This window comes from Strix aluco, chromosome 1, assembly GCF_031877795.1.
Source record: "Strix aluco isolate bStrAlu1 chromosome 1, bStrAlu1.hap1, whole genome shotgun sequence".
Lineage (NCBI taxonomy): Eukaryota > Metazoa > Chordata > Aves > Strigiformes > Strigidae > Strix > Strix aluco.
In genome coordinates this window covers 44,294,027-44,315,955 of record NC_133931.1, presented here as the reverse complement: position 1 = coordinate 44,315,955, position 21,929 = coordinate 44,294,027, and the positions used below count along the sequence as shown (strand labels likewise).

Below are 21,929 nucleotides of genomic sequence, written 5' to 3'. Positions count from 1 at the left end.
CACTTTTTTTCAGCAAAGCATGTTAAGGACTGTGAGGGTCCCACACTCTCTGTCAGTGGGAGACAGATGAGTCACCAGGAAATGCAAGAGTCCTGTTCTATTCCAAATGTTCTTATTCAGGATTATGACCAATGTGCTTTTTTCCCAGGAGTTTACAGAAAATCAGTCTATGACCATCTCCTGTGAAAACAGAAGCCAAGCCCAAAGGACAAACCTGACAGTTTTTCCAGATGTAGGGTAGGAGCAAACAGCTTTCTCAGTCTCTGTCTCACTTTTAAGCGGTGCTATGGGATAAAAGTACTGTGAAGGTGATGGCTACACAAATCAATCATAATCTCAATTCTTACTGAGGAATGTCTTTGAGCCTTTTTGTGTGATTTTGGTACATGTACCCACTTCTTCAGTCATCTAAGTATGGCTTTCACCGCTTTCTCAGGTCATCTGCCAGACTACTGCTTTCTTTTCATGCAAATACTTCTTTAAAAGCTGTTTATTTTATGAAGATCAGAAAAGGAGTTACCAATGAAGCATTCCTTTCTAAATGCAGCTAGGCTTGCACAGCCCTTTTCTTTCCTGCCATGAAATTTTCCTGAGTGGTCAAATCATCTATCTACAAAACGGTCTACCTTCATTCCATTACTGTCTGAAAATAGAGTTCAGGTATAATTGAATACATATCATCTACCAGTACTTAGAGGAAACCAGCAAAATATTCAGCATTTTAGTATAAGTAATAACTACTTCAGTCAACAAAATGCTTTTTAGTATGCTGTCGGTACTGTTACTTATATTGACATACCTCTTAAACATTTTGGATAAAGTTAAGGAATACATTTTAATAACTTCAGTACCAGTGATTGCAGTCTTGCTTTGCTGATTTCTCACCCTCCTAATTGAGAAACAGCAACAAAGGGTGAAAGGTCCAGTTACTCCTTCTATCAAGGAGACATCCAGACAGCTCTGTTCTATTACTTCTCTCTCTGTTAAAACATTCAAGATACTCATATTTCTATACATTCACACTGAACAGTTCAACTTATCTGGATATCTAAAATGTCTCACAACATCTGGAACAAGAGTTCCAGATAAAAAATAACTTGCCTTACTTTTGAAGAAATGGTCCTTTTGAAGAAGTGATCCAACACTACAGAGAGTAAGGGGAAGTGTAACTATTCCCACCAAAGAGCAGGACTGTTCTCCATGACTTGAAACACCAGTGCCTTGTGGAGTCTTCATTAATCATTATTGACAGAAGCAAGAAAGACTTGGTTTCACCTGTATCTAACCCCAAAAAGGTAGCTTTTCTATTCAGATATGGATTTAGCCAAACTGATCTATGCTTTTGTAATCCCATGCTTGGATCGATCCAATTTGCTCTTCCTTGGTCTGACCCAGATGCCACTCCATAACCTACAGATGGTTCATCGTAATGTATCCCATCTGTTAAATAGAACACAGTAATGAGAACACATCACACCAATATTCCTCACTTCCCTTTGGTTTTCATTCTAATCCTGAACACAGCTGAAGGTCCTGGTCCTTTCAGTGGTCCATGACTAAATCATCTAAGAGAAGACCTCTTCTTTCTGCTTCTTGCAGAAGATGGATACAACAGAGCTGTTATGCCCAAAAGGTGTCAGATTCAAACCTGAATATATGGGACAGAGATCTCCAGGCTTCAGCACTCACTTCTACCACATATTGTGTATTGCTATGTTTAGGTTGTGATAAAAGATTCCTCTCTTCCTGTGGGTAGTTTAGCTACCAATGAAATCACCACAGCACTACAGTGCTAAATGAAAAATTAAACCATGTAGTTCATAAGTAAATAAGACGGAAGGAGGAACGGTTCTGTTTTGAAGGACTTTAGCACATTATACTTCAAAACTACAACTTATATGGTACTTACAGTAAAAATAAAAGTCTTATAAATCTGAACTAATAACACAGCAGTGTTAATAATATTTATGTATAAAGACAATTATTTATATGATATTGATATTTGGTATTCCTTCAACATATAATTACATGAAATCAGTGCAAGTTTCACACTTAAATAGGAGTTGTGTATCAGTGGTCAGTATCTGGAAGAAAAGTACTGTCCTCTGAAAACTCAGTATAGTGCAAGAGAATTTTTAGTTATTTTCCAAAACAGAAAAAAAATTAAAACCTGGCTTGGCCCTTAAGATGATGTTTTTCTGAAAATATACTTTTTATGCAGAAAGGTGGTCCTATTTCTCAGGCAAAGATGGATGATAGCAAAACTATTAGCCAGATTTCTGGGTGAAATATTGGCTTTCTTGAAATCAATAGACTTTTTTTGGCATTGAATTCCATTAAGCAAGAACGCAACCCATGAAATTTAGAAGAAAAATGCATTATTGAATCTAATCGGTGATTGCAACTCTTTGTTTTGCTTTTTATTTATTTCATTCTCTACTTTTCTGAAACACAACTTGCAGAATAAGAAGAGGCTAACAAATGCTCTAGAACCAATCAATGTTTTGAAACTAATAATAATACAATATGAGCATGTAAGCTTATGTAGTGCCTTTCATGTAGAAGTATCCCAAGGCACTTTGTAACAGAAACTCAATAAGGAGTGCAAAAGTGCTTTGTCAGATAGGATAAGCCAGGGGAAAAGGGGAAATTAATTAAACATGGATTTAAATTTCTCAGCCAACACATCATTTAGAACCCTGGTCAGAAAAGACAGTGGTTCCAATATCTGTATCCAGGGAACACAACAGACTATTTCGGTCTTTAATTCTTGAGGAATGTTCAATAGTTTTTCCACAATAATATGGGTATGAGTAATAGGAATGCAGTTTGTAGGCTACATTTCTAAAAAGGCAGCCCCTGCCTCTCTTCGTCTAGTTTTTCATAAACAAAGAGATTCATAAAAGTTGATCACCTGACTTGTATGCCAGTAAAGTCACTTGACTGCAGAAACACCCAGTATGGAATCTGGTACTGTAGAAATCAGAAATACTAAGTTAAGGGCTGGGCAATGGCTTTATTGGCTGTTTAGCTCACTGTTTTAAACCAATGTATATTTCCTTATGGAGGTAGTCAACACTTCTGACAGAGAAAGTAATCTGTTACACAGTAGTTCCTAAGATAGCATGTATTTCACAGGGAAAAGCAAAATTGCTTGGGAAAAGCTATCGTAATTGATAATGCATAAATTACAGCTTCCCTGATGTTGCAGAAACTTGCACATCCTCTATTTTTCAAACATTTTTCTCTTAGGAACACATGGACCATCCTCATTTTTGGATGACTGCCTCTTCGGATTAATGCATCCTTCTGGTGCATAAATTAGGGATGCACAGAGGAAAAAGGAGAAGCACTAAATCTCAGGAAACTGAAGCCATACAGAAAAATGAGATTCACAGTAGAGCTGAATGAGTGACTCACCATGAATAATTTATCCCAAAAGTTAGCCTCCACTTCTGTTCATGGAATATCTCTAATAAGCTTGTAATTTCCTCGGTTGAATTATAAAGCAAAATTTTAAAATATTGTATGTCTTCACTGCAAATAACTTGCTGTCAATATCTCATGTCCTATCTTAAGAGAGAGTGGCATTTTGATTGATCAAATAAATCACATGATGTTTCTGTTCCCTAGATGGATGAACCCACAAACACATACTCCAGATGCCTGCTGTGGTTTAGAAAGCAGCTCAGTAACATGTGATGAAAAGCAAGTGTAGGCAAAATAAGTTAATTTAAGAAAAACTCTTAAGAGTTTTTGCAAAAATGTTGTCAGTATTTATATTGCAGCTGCAGCCCATGTAATTTTGAATAATATCTCTAGGAATTTGCAGCTACATCTAAATATTTCCTTGGTGAACATGAAGAGTGATCTTGTCCCAGAGAAAACTTGAATTTAATGGTACATGTTATTTTTTGAAGATTTGGTACTGAATAATATGCCAGTCTTTCTTGAGTTTGTTCTAAGCTCTTGGACCAGTTATTCAGAGTTGGTGCACACATTAGTAAAAGTACTAATGTTAAAATTTTACTAGATTATTTGTGATCTGAAATAACCTTGTACAATTTATGGGTTTGAATGGACTGTTGTGCTTTATGCAAATGTTAAAAGTACTCCCTGCTACTTCAATAAAATATGAAACCTCAGCGAGTACTTGAGGAAGAATGAGCCATTAGTGCATTTAGAATTTACAGAGATTATCAGTTTTATAAAAGCCATGTAACAAAAATTTACAAATGTTAATATCTCTTAGAATGTTCAGATGTTGAAATACTATAATACTTATTATAGGAAAAAGAAGACTGAGGACTGATCAGAAAATATATTCTTTTGTTGCGTGCCCTGACACAGGCTGAAGATAAAGACAGCAAACCAGAATCCTGCCCACTTTACATTACTTTTGATTTTGCTTGAATAATTATTGCTAACATTTTGCTTTTATTTTTGGTATATTTAAAAAGTGAATCTGCATCAAGTACCCTTTTCTCTGGTCTATGCCAAATCTCTACATAATGCATCATTTGCTGGATTCTCTATTTTACAGCAATAGCACTGATATGAATTTATCAATATGATCAGAAAATAAAACTGGAAAAATAAACAATGTGATTTCTTACCTGAGCTCTTGCGCTATAGAGTCCACTTGAACTGTTAATAAAAGAAGGAAAGAATGAATTATTTTACAGTTCTAGGCTTGTGCTTTCTGCAAACTTACACCTGCCTCTCTGTGATGACAGAGTGGCTATCAAAACACAGGTGATTATTTCATGCTCACCACAGGATTGTAGATACTAGTGCAAATGTTAACTGAACACATACTTCTCACAGTTATTTTAGGATGCATAAAAACTGGAGTATGATGTTCAGTAGAACAATAAGAAAAATAATAAGAAAAAATAAAAGTAAATGAGGAGGCACTTGTTTTTACTGAAAATTGAATGACAAATCTCTACTTTTTCTGAATTTTAATTCAATTTGGGAATGACGAAGGCTGGTGTTTACAAATACCTACCCACACAAAGATAGACAGCATATTGACACAGCCAACAGGTGGTTCTAAGGATTACTCATACTGCACAGGCAACTTTTATAGTTTCCACTTGTGGAAAACGTTCCTGATATTTTAATTCCTGTAGATATGTGTGCATGTGTATAAAAAATATAGAGAAAGAAAATCCATAAGATTTAAAATGTGTTATTAGCTTTTTGAGCAAAAAGGATATGAATCCCCCACTAAATACAATTAAAATTTTCTAAGCCAGCCAGACTGTTTTAACTCACAGTTCTGACCAACAGAGAAGACATACTCTAATGCTGAGGTGTGAATAACTTCCCTATTCAATAACTTTGTTGAAGTCCTCTCTTCTGGCACTTTTCAAATATATATGAATTTCACATTAATTTCAGAGAACATTACTGTGGGATGCATCAAAGTTTTGATATGACAATGATTATGTTTTTTAGAAAGGCTTGTCTGTGTTTAACCCCTTGTCTGTGGGCAGTCTCTGGCACTCCCACCCCCTTCCTCTATCTTTTCCTAAGTGAAGTCTAGCACTTTTCATCCCTTTGGTCATTTGAAACTAGAGAACTAAGGCAAACGACACTTTAATTTTCCATTCTGACCACAACTTGAAGCTGAAGGCACAACACTAACAATGCAGAACTACCGAGTTGTGACAATGAATCAAATTAGCCTGTTTTGCACAACACTGAGAGTGCACAATTCACATTAAAATCAGAGTGAAGAATGGGTACTTTGTACCTCTGAAAACAGTCATAAGCAAAAATGTTCACAGGGCAGGCAAAACTTTGACATTTATTTTTAAATATCTCCATTTTTCACTCATTATCAATAGTCACAAAAAGTGTTATGAATTAAAATAAAAAGTTATTTTCCTGGAAGGGCTGTATTGCTAGTCAATCATGTTTTCCAGATGTTGAGATCATTAAGGGCCTGTTTATCTCTCAGTACTGCATTTCCATCTGTTCCTTACAAAAAGAGAGGAATAGCTGGGAAATACAACTATGTCATAACTTTGCAAAATAAAACATGAGCACCAGTATTCAAAAAAAGCACAGGGCTCTCCTCTGTCACACACACCTGCACCTTTTGATTAAAGTAAATTTAGTTCTGTACCATTTACACAGCTAATTTACAGATAATTAATGGCAATAGACAGAAAAACATTCAGTTGTCTGAGAAAAAGTTTTGTACGTTACTTTGAAAGCACCCACTCAGTATTGTCTAGCTCTACTCCCTATGGAAAATCTTTGTTTGTATAATAAAAAGCATAACCTTTATTTTCTTTGAGAAATAGCTCAAAGAAAATAGCATACAGTAGATTTTTTTTCTGCTTTTCTTTAAACCATAGCTAATAACATCGTGCCTCTTAATGCCAGCAGTCTGTGTCCTGCCTTGATTAAAAAAGCAGCCCTAAGGAAGCTACACATTCTCTTACTGCACATTAGGGACTATGCACAGGAACTATCATATTTCATGGTGTGCTGGGCACAGGGTCGTGGAACGTGCTTGCTAACTCACCCTTGGTTCCTTTTGAGCGTGTGCGCAGCTTTTTATTTTCCCCATCTGCATCCATCTGTAATATTAACACAAAGTCTTTAATTCATTCCTTTTGTCATTGAGAAAAAAAAGTCTCCAATGCTTTTTTTTCACGTTTCCAAAGGCTAGACAGTAATAGAAAGAAGAATAATCATGCCTTATTAATCTTGTCAAAGAGATAAAAAGCCATCTGTGAATATCTAGTAAATACCTAGGAGATACCTTTAATGATACAGATTTGTTTAATAAAGTGATGGTTATGAGTGACTCTGTAAGGTTTAATGACAAGGTCTACAGGTGTTAGCTGAAGACATAAGGTTAGAAACAGCAATGCTGTATGAGTGCTGCTATCAGCATCCACTTCCTGCAAGAAAAGGTCCCAGAAAGCCACAGTGCCCAGAGGCATTCTGCATTATTATTGTAACTGAAGCATATCTTAATAGCTGCATTGGAACCTGAATTTCTGACAACTTCATCCTTAAAACGTGAAACCCCCTTGCTTGAATGTGCATAATTGCACATGTACAGCTTTGAAGTACTTCACCACTTAATCAATTACTTCTTACAAAAGTTTTGGTCAAAGAGACAGTTACAGATTTGTATGAGGTTTTGGGAGAAGGTAGTGTCCCAGTTTGTATTTCACATAAAAAAACCCCAAACAAAACCACAACCAAAAAATCTACCACCACCCCAAAAGTCAGATGTTGATGTAAGATTTTTAACTGAAATAAAAGAGACCTTTCAAGATCAGCTGTTCTCATGACACTTTTGGCTACATCTAAACCAGCACTGGAAATATGCACCTTCTGGTCTTGGATCTGGCCCAGACCCATAATTGTAGGGGCAGGTTTTCAATCCATGGATTTTATTACAAACCTCTGAAATTCAAAGGGATTAAGATTTCATGTACTGGTGTGGAGAGCTGCAGTGACATACAGCAGATTGTACAACAGTGTAATTTTGATGACGTCCAGGGAGGCAAACTCTTCTTTCTAAAAGTAGCTCTTAATTTTTATGTAAGGAAGACTCTCTCAGAAGGATTTTTTGTCTAGGCAAAATATCAGGTACTCTGGAATTCTTCTTCAGTCTCTGGTAATATCTTTGCTTTGAATCTTAGTTTCCCTGTTTGTAAAACGGTAATAATCAAACATACTCTAGACAAAGCAAATTCTATGTGCTTCTGCAGATCAATATGCAGGAACAAATTCAGACGCCAACATCTGCGTTATATAACTGTGTTGGGCAATAGTAAATGCATTCTGTGGGTGCCTATGTGGTAGATACCATTCTGTGGATGCCTATGCCTGGCATCTTTCCCTCCAAAAGGTCACAAGATAAAACCAATGTCAACAGAAGATCCTGTCTATTATTTCACTCTTCCTTTCTGAGGATCAGCAGAACTGATTTGCCCCACTGAGGGAAGATGCAAGAACCTCTGTTTGAGCCTTTTTCCATTTATAGAGTTTGAAGATCTGAGGATGCTTTATTTTTAGCTTTATATGACTCAGATAACTGAGATGTTTTGAAGGTCTTATCTGAAAGAACACTGCAGAATTTAACAAAATTGACCTGAGAAAGAAAAAGTAAAGTCAGCCTTTCCAGGGGAGAAAAAGCATTTCTTTAATTTCCTGGGTTTTTTTCTATTTGTTGTTATATATGGTTACACATTATATACAGCTACTGGAATCAAAATACCTATTTGCAGGAGAGAACACAAGCATTTGGAAAGGGTATTCATGTACTTGAAGAAGCCTAATTCTAGAACACAGGTTAGCAATATCTGAAATGAAAGCATAAATTGAGTGAAATCCACCTCAAAGCCAGACAATGGTATCTTTTCTCTGTTTAAATTTACATCTGATGTTGATTATTAGCAGGGAAGGAACGTAAGTGGCTTGTGTTTACATAGTGAGGCCGATGGCAGCCTTTACTTGTTACTATCCTTAAAACCTGGAGAACGAGTTTTTGCAATGTGACTGCAATGGTAATGGGAAACATGGCTCTGTTCTCTGATGCTGAGTTGTGATTGAAGGCACTGACCTGCCATAGACTTATAATAGGGGAGCAGGTGTGGCAATGATGGACTTTAATTTCCTTTAATAAACCTTTTATGTGCCACACTTTTACTGCCATTCTATGCTCTCCAAGGTCCTGCACATAATAGGTTCATTACTTTTGATTACTATAGTCTATTGAGACAAACAACTCCAGAACACACTATATATTATGTTCAGTTAAACCAATATAGACTATTTATCCACTGTGCATTATTTCACCTGCAACTCTACAGACAAAATTAACAACAGCTCCTGTAAGCTAAAACTATTAAAACCACTGGTACTCCTTTGTCATCATTTCATAATAAAAACCACACCAATCACAGTGCTGCTCTTTTAATTATGAAACAAAAAGTGTCCACTGCTTCTACTGAACAGCAGTTACTTTGGTCTAAATAGCACATTGCATTTTGATGAATATTTTAAAATTGCACAATGAGTGAAAACCAACAATAAAATCAATGCAGGTGATTTTTCTATTGATTTTCTTTCCTTGTAATAATTTGAAACTATGAGAGATGTTTAATCAACTCAAACCTAAAATTTGTAGGACTATTTGGCCTGGTGCATACCACATATTAAAATAATTATCATATATGTGTTGCATAAAAAAACCCTTAACTTACAAAAAGTCCCATGCATTAACTTGAAAATTATACAAAAGTAACTGAATAAAACTGAGATCTTTTAAGTGTGTCAGCAAAGAAGACCTCTCTTGCTCAAATTTTAAATGTAATATCTTTGAGTTTTGATAGTTCTTTCAGAGACTCCTTGATACTGAAAAAAGTGAACAAAGTTTCTCACTTCTGATTTTTATCTACAAAATGATTGTTTTACATGAAATTACAGCCACAAATGGTCAGCAAGAAGTATTCAAACTTTTAAATCACCCATGGAACAACAAAAGAATTAAACTCTAAGTGAGAAATTCCATTCAAAGCTTTTAGAGGTAATTGTTATCAAGGTGTTAATTTGAGAGACATATCTTATTACTGCTATGTACTGTGAAGATTGGTTGGATTCTGGAAGGTGCTTCATGCTCTCAAAGCTGGGGATGGTCAGCCGTCCCTCCCAGTATGTATGTTGTCTTGAGACAAGAAGCCATAAGGGATAAATAGAATGGTCATGCCTGCACAACATCCTCACACAATGTCTCATTACTAATTTTTTTAGCCATCAGGACCATCAGGATAACATCTAAGTGCTTGCCAGAAAAATTTTATTGGGAGTTATAGTCCCATATTTTTTAAGGGCAAGCTTCACAAAAATAATAACAAGGAAATAGTGGAATTAATTCCACTTTATCTTTGTGTCTTATAACTAGATTCTCGGATTTGATGGGCTTAAAACCCATCTAAACATTTTCTTTTCAAAATTAGTTGAAACTAGCTAATGGACTCAAAAGGAATTAGTGACAGATACACAGTCAGAAACAGAGCGATAAAGGGGTAGCAGCTATGCAGTCCCCAGTCGTTAGCAAGCAAGGTAAAAAATAAATGCTTGCCTTAGAATTGATTCAGTTACACCCTATTTCTGTGATTTGGAAATTTACTGATGATGGTGACACTGTATTATTTTCTGAAAGCATGTTCCTAAAAATCTTCCTAAGTTTATGAATGCTTTCTGTTTGACTTTGTGAATTTCAGTTTGATCCTCCCCCACCTTTCCTTCAATATTGGTTGAGACTTAAGGGTAAGTCAATAACTAGATCCCAGAAAACTGACTGGAGTCACCGACGATACCACAAATTCTGCTTGGCTGAAACTGGAGTAACTTGCTATATGACTGCTACATGGTATTCATGTTTCTGCCAATGAATTAACTACTGGAATAGCAGCAATCATACTTTCTGAGCAAACTATTTCAGAGTTCCTGGCTGCAGAAACCAAATGTTACTTCTTCTGTTTGTACCATCCCACTGCAGTCAGCGGACTCAAGAGCAGCACCTGGAAATACTTCCCTGAGTGAGAGAATCAGGATTTGGCTCTGAGTTTGGTTTTTTGTGTGCCTGGAGTCTATCTGTGCACATGTGCATGTACTGATATTATAATGGGATCCAAGAATATGACTAACAGCTGAAAATAGGGCATGTGCAATAAATGATAATAATAGCAATAATAATAACAATAACTACTATTTCAGTTTACTTGCACATTTTTAATTCTGAATTTCAAAAACTAAATTGAAACTACTATCTTGGTAAGAGAGTTTTAAAGTATATTACTGTGAAATTAACTATGACTTGGGGAAGACAATTCTACTGACACAGGTAAAATTGAAATACACCTCCTGGAAAGAGCTAATGTAAGAGCTATGCACTTTCTAATTTTTAATGTGATCTTTGTACAAGCACAATTTCCCCATAGTGGTTTCACACTGCTGGAGTAGCAGTCTGTTTCCTTTTGTGTAACTAGCTAGAGGAGAAGAAATCACCAGTTTATCTAGAGGTAAGGAGTATAAAAGTGGACATTTTGTTGTGATTTTCCAACTAAAAGTTACCTTTGATTTTCAAAATGAAATTTGGCAAACAACATCTCTAGGACAAACCTTAACTGATTTTGAGAAGTCTGAAAAAAAAATCATAGCTTTTCTCTACTATTTTTAATTTGTAAACTACTTAAGTTTATACAGAGGTAACAGCTACATCTGTCACAAAACTACTAATGAACTTAGACAGAAAAAAAGCCCCAAACACCTTGATGATTTTTAAGACATACAAATCCATCCTCAAGTCTCAAAGACAAGCTACAAACTTTAAAGTTGAAGTCAGACACTGCTAAGCACTACAAACACATCTGTGCTGTACTGTGCCCCGAGGTAACGCGACACCGTGTGTGCCTCTCCCTACAATAAATAATTACCTCAGAGCAAGCTTTTCAGTGTTTTTGGTACTCATTTTTTAATGTTTATTTTCAATAACTCATTTAAAAATCTAACACATAAAAAGAGAATCATGTTTTTCTGTATAAAAAGATTTTTAAAAATAAATCTGAAAGCAAGAAGATTTCCTATAGCCTGTGCTGAAGTATGTATCACTGTTTGCCTGTGCATATATGTGTGTTGACTGCATCTTTCTGTTACTCTACGATAGCTTTTTTTAATATGAAGTATTAATGGCAGACTGACAGTGAGAAGTATGGTGAGAGAAAGAAATGTGAAGTATACATATAGCAAATTCTAGATAAAGCTTATGTATTCTGATGACTTGCAGTAAACAAATCCAAAATCCAAAGACAATATTTTTAGGAACATTGTTGTAATGTGGTTAAAGTTTCTTGTTCTTCTCTTTTTTTTTAATAACATGTTCCTGGCCAGAAAGGAGAAAAAATATTTACAAAGTAGGTGTTCTTAAAGACTATTACTAAAAATATGCCTTGTTTTGTGATTTTCATTATTCTTAACCAAGGAGTCACCTCATTTTTGAAACTTTTGATTTAGTTTATACAATGCTATTCCTGATTTATCTAGGAGAAAGTTGAATAACATTAAAATAATTGGGTCAGATATATTAATTTCTCAGGAATTAAAATAACTAAGTACATCTACTGGATACAAACTTTAAAGCATGTTTGTAACACACATAAATCACCAACAATTTATCATTTTATAGTGTGGTTGAATGGTATATATATTTTTGAGAAGTAGCTGGTTTTTATATTGAAGTCACTACTTGAAAATATGCAGTGACAAAATAAACCTTAAATCAGAGGCAAGCTTGAATAGCTTTGTAATGAGGATGATTTATTTTGATTCTCACTTCTGATTTCTGAGTTGTCACTGCTGTTGTATACTTCATCCATGCAACTTTGCACAACTGGCAGTGCTGAATATAAACCAAAGCCATATGTTTATGTCCTTTTGCCAAACGACTACAGCAAATAGTTCTATTATTCCCTTAGGTAACCAGCGTGTGCCAAGTATTTCTATTAGTCTGCTTTACCAAGGCTTTAGAGGGCAGAGTCACAGCTTCATGAAATTAAGGGGCAACTGCTAGCTTTTTAAATTTAGAGAAAAAATATATAGTCTACCATGCTGAAATGCAGCTCAACACAAGCTGATGTGTGATCCCACTTTCTGAAGGCTTTTTTTCCTGTATTTTTATTTTCAATGTAGTTCAATGTCTTGTCACTACTTCCTGGGTTGCTAAGTACTAAATATATTTTTTTCGAAGAAAGAAAGTGTGAATATTCAAAAAGAAAAAAATTATTTGACACCTTGAGATCTTTTACAAATACACCAAAGTTTTTATCCCACCCAACTGATATATAGTTTAAAAACCTCAATAAGCATTATCAGATAAATTTCACAAATAAACTATCCCTCACAGATTAAATTTAAGTACATTATGAAATACATTCTCACTCCTGGAGTCATATAGATTTAAAGATAGTTGTGTTCCTGTCAGTATGTAGTGCTAACAGAGTGTAGTTCTGAAACTTAAAACCTAGAATTTCTAGGTATTTACAAAGATTTACATCTTTTTCAGTTGTTCAATATTGTTATACCTGACTGTTGAAGACTGCTGTTCCTAAAATAACAGATGCTATGGAAGAAAAAGTCCTAGTGTACATGACACTACACGTGAAACCACATAGTATTATACTATTAATAGATATATTTTGGCTCAAATTAATTTTTGTAAATAAGTTATCCCACCTTTGTGTGTTTCCCGGTGAAAATATGTGCAGATTCCAAAGGACCAAATTCGTCACTCAGCCCAAGATGCCTTGCCTGATTTAATAGATAATCCTGAAATTCATTCTCTGGAAAAAAACAAAACAAAACAAAAGAGAAGAAAACCAAAAAACAGCTATACTAAATAAAACGTAGATGAAACAAGACACTCTTTAAATTAAACGGGCAAATAATCCAGGTGCACTGTTTTCTTGTGCAGTTTTTCAAAGATGTGGTATAGAGGCACCAGTGATGCTTCTAAAAGGCAGAAAGAATAACAATTTTTCTTCCGTTATGATATTTTCTTTATATTGTTAATTCCCTTTCTGATAGCTTATGAAATAGACCTGCTCTAAGAAAAGTTTTTCTTCCTGCACAGACAAAGTTTCTATATGTAGAAATCCTTACTCAATGTTTTTACTGCATCAGTTACTGCACACTTTGACTGAGTAGGATGGTTCAATACGTGATATAAAATAAATGAGAAGCATTTAAAAATATTTTAATAATAGCAAAAACCCCTCAGTTTGTTGTTGTTTTGTTTTGTTTTGTTGGGTTTTTTTAATTTTTTAATTTTATTTTGAATATCAGAATTTAAAGTTTGGCAGACTGATAGGCTCATCATAAGCAAACTGAAGGAAATCCTTGACATTTCTCCATGTTCAATGTTTATTCCTTTCTGTGGGGAAACTCCCGCTAAATCAACTGTAACAGCAAGGGAAGAAGAGCTGCAGAAGTTTATGTCTGAGTCTACAATACTGAGGGCCTTGTATTCAGAAATAATGAGTACCCCAACCCTTCAAACACTTAAAGTTGTAAGCACATACAACCTAGGAAAATCTGGCTGTGAGCAGTTATTATGGACAGGTTTTATTTTAATATCACTTCTGCCACTAGTGACCAAAATATAAAACTTTTACTATCACTTGCGATTTCAGAGTCCTTTTCAAATAGTATTCAGTGTATTTATTAAAATAGATCTATTATTTTAATGTATTCCAATTATGACAAAGTTTGCAGAAAAAACTTTTGGAACTTGAAGGTCAAACTTTAACTATTCATTTAATGATATCATATGAAGTTTTGTCAGTAAAATTTGTAATGTTACATTTCTGAAACTGGAAAGGCTCATTCTAAAGGGATTCTCAGGGAAGCTAAAGTTTATTGAGTGACTAATTTCTGCTTGAGTCCCAATAGATAGAATATTAGTTGCATCCCATCAATAACTTTTAATTAAAATAAATATGCTTTTATCAAATAGAAAAATAGACAACAGATGCAAGATGATAAAGAAGGGAGAAAACCCAGAACAAAACAGTCCAATACCAAAAAGATTTTTTAAGCAGTTTTCTAGCCAATATGTTGCTGGAAAAAGATGTTATTTATCCTCAAAGGCCGCTTTCCCTGTTATGCTATTTCAACATCCATGAAAAAAAAACAAAAGGACTCTTACAGCTTTCTACCTGCCTCTTCCTCTTTGTTCAGAACACAGTAACCTAATACAAAAGATCTCTGAGAATAGCTACAATGGTGAACAAAGCTCTTTCTAAAGCCTAAAACTTAGCAGCTTTTTGTCTAAAATCCTATCATGTTATGTATTTATTAGCAATATATTTTTCATTTATTTTCTCAAAGATTGTCAATAAAGAACTAAATCACATAAGGGAGTAGCTGTAAACCCTTTGAGTTCCCTAATGTCAAACTCATTAGCATCCGAATAACCACACAGCAGCACATCATCTGCACAATTGCAATTTTTTACTACTTTTAATAGCGTTTCTCAAAGGGCTCATTTTCAACTTTCTTCAGTGGTTAGTTGGTTCTCTGGGGAAAAGGACCTTCCTGACGCTCACAGCTTCCACTCAACAACCAGGCCGTTTGCTGTCAGAAGCATCAGCCCTCTGCCCTAACCCCATCTGCTGTCTCTCTCGTCCTAAGGGACCAAGAGTTAAGACAGCACAGCTGAGATCCACTTGAAAAAGTGCACAAAGGACAGGAAAATGTACAAAACTTTACACATTTAACTTTACATAATAAGCTAATACACTGAAAATTCTTCTTTTAAGAAAATGAGTCTGGGCTGGATTTGGGCTGGGAGGCAGGTTTCAAAATTGTACTGGAAAACTACATGCAACAGTGCCATTTGCTATTTTACTCCCATCTGCCTTGCATGTGACATAATCAGCTATCTTTGCAAAGCAGAGTGTGCTTTAGTAGGACAAAAGCAAAACTTTTATATAAAACACAAAACCTGAACCCCTTTTCTGCATTTAATCACTACAGAAGTTACTGGTTAGCAAGTTTAAATGTACTGTTTTCTATTTCTTTCACATAACAGGGTACTGGCTGCCATACAGCTGATTCGTGGGTGAGTACCCACATTTGAAGATATGGTGTTTCATTAAAAGTCTAATACAATGTCATGCATTTGTCATGTTATAAACAGGGAGTGTAGGATTATGCTGTGTCATGGGATGTGACATACCCCTAATGGAATGTAAACTATGCGTCACCCTTGTCCACACTCCAAGAAGTAACTGACGTTTCAAAGTGCTGGGATCTGCAGGTAACAAACAAGAGTTACTGCTGATTTCACAGTAACATCAAGATCTTATACAATATGTTACTGAGAAACTCTTTAGTATATTTTATGAATTATAAAATTAATCATGGGCCAAATATTGAGGCATTGCAATAAATGCAGATAAAATTCTACAATGCCAAATGGAAAAATTAAGATCTCAGACACAAGAGCCCATAAAGAACGTCTGTCTAGGTTATTGGCGACTTTGATGATAAGATAATTGTAAATGAAAATCAGGTAGAACTAATTTATTGGTCAACCAAAGCTCTTTGGTGGGATCACTTCCCTTAAGTCCACATGTATCTTCATTTGACCCAATCTATTCATAGATTCCATTAACTTATTTGTCTCTTTTAGTAAAGAATTCAAAAGGATTTGCAGATGGCAAATTATGCCTACACTTCAACTCCCTATATGTCTGAACAGAATTTTTTAATCCTGAAGGTAAAGATTACCTGCCTATAAAGAAAACCTTTACCCTTTTCAACCAGCACCTCAATTCAACTAGAATAATAAACTTTATAAACCCACAAAGATGGAATAAATGAGTTGCTTGATTTGTCAGTGTAATGGTTCAGTGAAGTCACCTGGAATCTTTGTATTTCATTCTTTGTTTTATAGTCATTTCCAGTCCAACATGATTTTGTACTGACTCTGAAGCGCCATCCTACTGAGATCCGTGAGTCATACCAAGATGCTGATGTGAATCACCATGTGGGCCCTGATCCTCAAGATCAGATGTGTGTGACAAATTCCTTCAAGCAACCATTCTAGTTGACCCATTGTCTATGGGTAAAAGTCCACTCATTCAGCTGAGATTACTAGAGTTCCTGAGGGTTTAATAATGAGAAAAGACTTATTCTACAGTCAAAAATTATCTCACCAGAAGTCTGAGGTTGTTTTCTCTGTCAGAATTGCAGTACACAAAGCTGAGCTACACCTGTAAAAGACCCCAAAAACTTTTTTTGAGCATAATGGATATCATTTCCAGCAGATGAATTTGATTTTCTCTCATTTACCACACCACTAGTTGATAAATTGCAAATATGAAAATGAATAACCACAACAGTTTGTGATTTGTTAGCTCAGAATGGAAATAATAGCTAAGGAAATAAAATCCAATGTGCTCACCATTATGATCCCTGAACATTTTTTGTATTTCTACAGTGATAGTGATTTCTCTTTCTCAAGATAAAATAACACAACATATTTAGTATTTGAGAAAAAAATATGTGAAAGCAGAAGATGCTATTACAAATGAATGAAAATATATTGAGCTCTTGACTGCAGACAGATCTTTATCCTGCACAGGCTGAAGTACATAACTTTACACATTAAGTTCTGCACAAATTTATGGGTCATCTCAGTGAGACCCTTAAGCACATGTGTAATATTCAACACATGAGTAAATAAATGAATTTCATTTGTCCTTCTAATGCTTCACTTTAACACCCTCACTGCAGTACACATGAGCAGTCTTGGAAATCTGAAGGAGTCTACTTGAAAACATGATTTTTATAACATTTGAGCTTCAGAAAAGAATTTCCTTGGGGCAGAGCACTCCTCTTTGCACTTGTTTTATTAAGTGCAGGGTACACATGAAACAGAATTATTGCTGCTTCAACTATTGCATTTTCTTTCTCAACTGTAAGTCTAAACTTTACCTTAGTTCTACCCTGAGATGAACAGAAGGTCATGTTACCAGTGCAAGACAGCCTAGTAACAGAGACAGTTGTCCTTCCACTACCTGTAAAAACACATCCCTTGCACTCACTCTCTCTTTTAAACAGGGCAGTAATTCCAATGCCATGTGCAAGATCATATTTCGCTTACCAGAAGGGTTTAACTTTCACCTGATTTAAGCAACAAACTATCCCTCAAAGATGCCTGAGGCTTTACTGTAATTAACATAACTGCATTTAGATGCTATTCATGACCGATAATTCCAACACCTTGTGAAAAAAAAAAAAAGGTTGCATGCTGTAAACATTATAAACATATTCAAATAAGCTTAACACAATCTGCCATGCTTATTTCTGCCTAGATCATGGACCAGCGAAATGGTTAATGCAAATGGATTTATAATTTGCTTTGGGGGGCCAGTTTCTTCTCCTTATTTATTAGCCCAGCTGATGGGGCAGATTTGATGAGGCACTTCTGGAATAATTGAGTCATCACACAAAGAAGGCTGCTAGCATTCAGAGTGGTTTTATCAGCAGCAAGCAGGCCTGATTACTGACAATTACACTCTGATCCGGTGATGGAGGAGAAAGAGCCAACGAGTGGGAAATGTCCGTGTTTCTATCCAGGAATAATTTCTACATTCATTTTACATGCTAAGTGTTTCCTATCTCTGCATAATAAACTGTAAACAGGAATAGATGGCACAATGTCCCTTAATATTTCCTGGTAATGAAGACACAAATGTACAGTGAGTGCTGATAAATATAGATGAAACATAAGCTATTCTCTGAGTCTGTATTGTTACCTTTAAAATAAATGCATTTTGGTGGTAAAAGCATAATCATAGCTAATGCAAAAAAATGACAGAAGATTGAAGCTGTCCTTGTAACTACACAGAAACTTTGTAAAAGTCCTGTTAATCACTGCTGCTCTAGAGGCTCATAAGCTGAAGGTGATATACTGGAAAGAACATCATTTTGTTTCTCAATAGTCAACTATGTAGGAACTCCTTCGCTTTGACACAGTAAAGGAGAGCAACAGCAGTGACCTCCATTAACACTTCAGGGATAGAGCACATCTCAATGCTAAACTGAAAAACAATGAAGCTGGTCCTAGAAGACATCTTCACTATGATAAATTCTCATTTCCCTCTCATCAGCCTTAAGATAGTATTTATAATGAATAATAGAGCTAGACCATAGATTTCATGAGTTGTGTTTAGCAATGTATTATTGCCTTTAGGAGATTATTTTTTTAGCAACCAAGATGCTGTAAAATGTCAGTTATTAACAAAATGCTGAAAGCAGAATTTTGGAAAAATCTGTTTCTTCTCTGACTCAGGAAAAAAACATGGAAACAGACATACTGAAGAGTTGAAATGTAATTTTGTGTTTGTTGATGGGCAATTATAGATTTCAGCTGGAAAATGTTAATGTTCTAGTCTAGGGAGAGTTTTTCTTTTTTAGAGTTGATCAGGCATGAAACACTGAATAATAAACTTCTGCATGCTTGTTTATTCCTTTTCCTCTTTTAAAACTAATTCATAGCTTCAAAAGAACTAAAAGTTGTTCTCTGTTCTCCTGCCGTAACTATGGTAACTATGTTTCATTAAAGTAGCCACTTAACTTCAAGGCTTGTGTTACAATAATATGCATTATTTTGAGTAAAGCCACACCATAACAACCTTATGATTTCAGAGCAATTTTAAAAGAAAGTTCAAAGAGCATGCGTCATTGAATCTGGAACACAGGGTTTGTTTTCTTTTAAAACATGTTTACTCTTTTTCAGCCTTCATGACTTTTCTTGCATGGAGTCATCTCTGTTGTGAGGTACTGTGTGGGGGGACAGCTACTGACTTCAGCAAGAGATGACCATGCTCTGCTCATCGAAGGGGTGCTTAGTAGTTGCAGGATTGAGGCCAGTGGGAGACGCCTGAGCTTACAGATCAGTATAACTAAGAGCAGCGAAATTGTGTTGCTTTAATTACTCTGTTATAGCCTCCTTCAACATCAGGAAGATTCTGGTCCTGCTCTAGTATTGCTACATGCCTGCTGTTCAGCCACCACTGTTACAGTCCTTGTAATGTACATGGTCTCCAGTGAACTAGTTAGGAATCAATGGGTTTGAAGGTCAATTTTATGGGGGTGCTGTTATGGGTGCATTGAACCTCTACAGAAGTGCTGTACCTGATTAGGTCCAGTAAAAGTGGTCACCCCTCAAATACTTACAGGCTTAATCTAGGTTACTCTATTCCTTCCCCGTGATTTCTGACTGTTCCAGCCAAAATTTTTGGGACTGATATAATAGCCAGAATTAGGACATCACACTTCTTATGCTGGACAAAACCCATGGCTAATTAGCTCATTGAACATTCTCCGACATGGAGTCAAAAGGAACAATGAACCTAAAAATACGAACTGTTTTTATAAAAAGGAATATAACTACTATTCTGCTATCCTATACATTCATCCCCCTCTTTCTGAACAACAAGCTCTCTTCATTAAGCATGACAGACATGTCCCAAGAAAGGGTAAGTCTCACAAAGGGAAGAAGTGTGCCTTCCCTCAACATGCAAATCACATATGTTCATTAACTTCAAGAGGGCCATGTGAAGTACAGTCTGCCACCACCTAAAAGACTTGTAATGACCCTAACTGCTAAAGATAATGGGGCTTGCTTGCACTACTGCACTGCCCTGAAGATCCTGGGAACATGTTGAAGAGCACAGGAAAAAACAAATCAAGAACAAAAATACGACCTTGAAAATCAAAGAATATGCAAAAAAAAAGACATATTTGTCAGATACCAAAATGTGCATGTAAAATCTTCACTGGGACAAACTTCCTATCTGGAAAGGTTTCACTCAGCAAATGTTTGGTCCAAGTGACTGGAGCAAGAAAAAGGGTGTTCAGTTTGTTCAAAGTTATGTTAAGAGGTCAGTGGCACCAGAGATGGTGGTTTAAATTGTCTTTTCAGAGCCTTCTATGATTTTAGAGTGGGATGAAGGTTATTTCCTAAAATGACACCTGTCTTCTGTCATAGACATAAGCAGAAGGCACCATGATTGAGCAAATAATTGGAAAAAAAGGGATTCTGGAACAATCTTCCTGCCTCTGCCACTGATTTATTCTGTGACCTTCAGCAAGTCTCTTCACCTTTCAGCTAAATGAGGATAACGATGTAGAGTGCTGTGAAGTGCTTTTGTGCATATCTAACCATGCTTTAACGTAGTGAATATTACTTTCATCCTCATGCGTTCATCAATTTAATAGCTGCTCATTCTTTCACTTCCTCTGAAACTCAACCTGATACTTCAAGAGTATGTTATTATTTGGTATTTCCAAATTTCTCTTCAAGCTTTTTTACTTAAAAAAAAAAAAAAAAAAAAAAAAAACAATTCTGAGAAAAATGGGTACTAACTAATGTATGATGAATGGCAAAATAATTTAAAACACATTTCTGTTCTCTTCTTTCTTAACATATTAGGCAATCCAGAGGTAACTGTACTCTTGGCATGTCAAGTCTTTATCTTAAAAATCAGTTTTGTTTGTTTTCCTCTAAAGAGAAACATTGTCCTAGGAGATATCTTTAACCATTTTGCTTTGAATGTTTTTGTTGTCAATATTGAAAGTGTCAGTAAGGTGTGTATACATATATATACACACACATATATATATATAAATTTATGTGCATAATTATTTATGTTTGTGATAACATGAAGTTTAATATTATACCCAGCAAGTACTATATTTAATTTAAAAGAAGCTGAAAGAGAAAAGTTTCTTTCAATGTGAACATATTAGACGTCTGTTAAGAAGATGGCCCATTGTACCACTAAACAATACTGAGTTAAAAATAACACTACAGAAATGTATCTTTGAAATATTATTTTCTATTGGTAAATAATAGTAGCCCATTATTCATCCTATTGCAGCAAGCTTGACTTGAACAAGATGAAAAAATATCATCCTATGGAGACATGCTTTACAAACATTATCACTTTAAACACAGTTAGCCTTCAGACTCCTTAGTGTAAGCCTGGCTCCATTGAAAACAACCAGAACACTCTCGTGGATCTCAATAATACATGTTATTTGCATGTGAAAGCACTCACATACTGTTGGTATTAATCACACAGGTATACAAAGATACACTCCTGGCCAGAAGATCTTACAAAGATGATTAAAAATTATTTTGGATATGACAGCTGTAAATAATAAACAGCAGTTCAGAAATTCCAATAGCACATTAATGAAATTTTGTTATTTTAGTTGATGGTTATGTCATTCTTGATAAGTAGGCCTGAATCAGGTGTCTGAATATATATGTAATAGACTGGCTTGTTGTTTGGATGTCACATTAAATCATGGGT

At 35.4% G+C, this 21,929-nt stretch overlaps 1 protein-coding gene across 18 annotated transcripts in view; it reads right to left on the bottom strand.

Moving 5' to 3' along the window:
* The window catches only part of ST18 (ST18 C2H2C-type zinc finger transcription factor), a 173,700-nt gene that overhangs the window by 63,277 nt on the left and 88,494 nt on the right, over positions 1 to 21,929 (bottom strand). For 12 of the 18 annotated variants that reach the window (XM_074819321.1, XM_074819340.1, XM_074819309.1 and 9 more), the window contains 3 exons: positions 13,273 to 13,379; positions 6,542 to 6,596; positions 4,617 to 4,647 (listed from right to left, as the gene is read on the bottom strand). In XM_074819321.1, coding sequence (XP_074675422.1) covers positions 4,617 to 4,647; positions 6,542 to 6,596; positions 13,273 to 13,379 — 193 coding nt within the window. Of the gene's footprint in view, positions 1 to 4,616; positions 4,648 to 6,541; positions 6,597 to 13,272; positions 13,380 to 15,775; positions 15,930 to 16,757; positions 16,785 to 21,929 lie in introns of those variants that run through there. The other 6 variants (XM_074819431.1, XM_074819441.1, XM_074819421.1 and 3 more) reach the window with 3 other exon arrangements.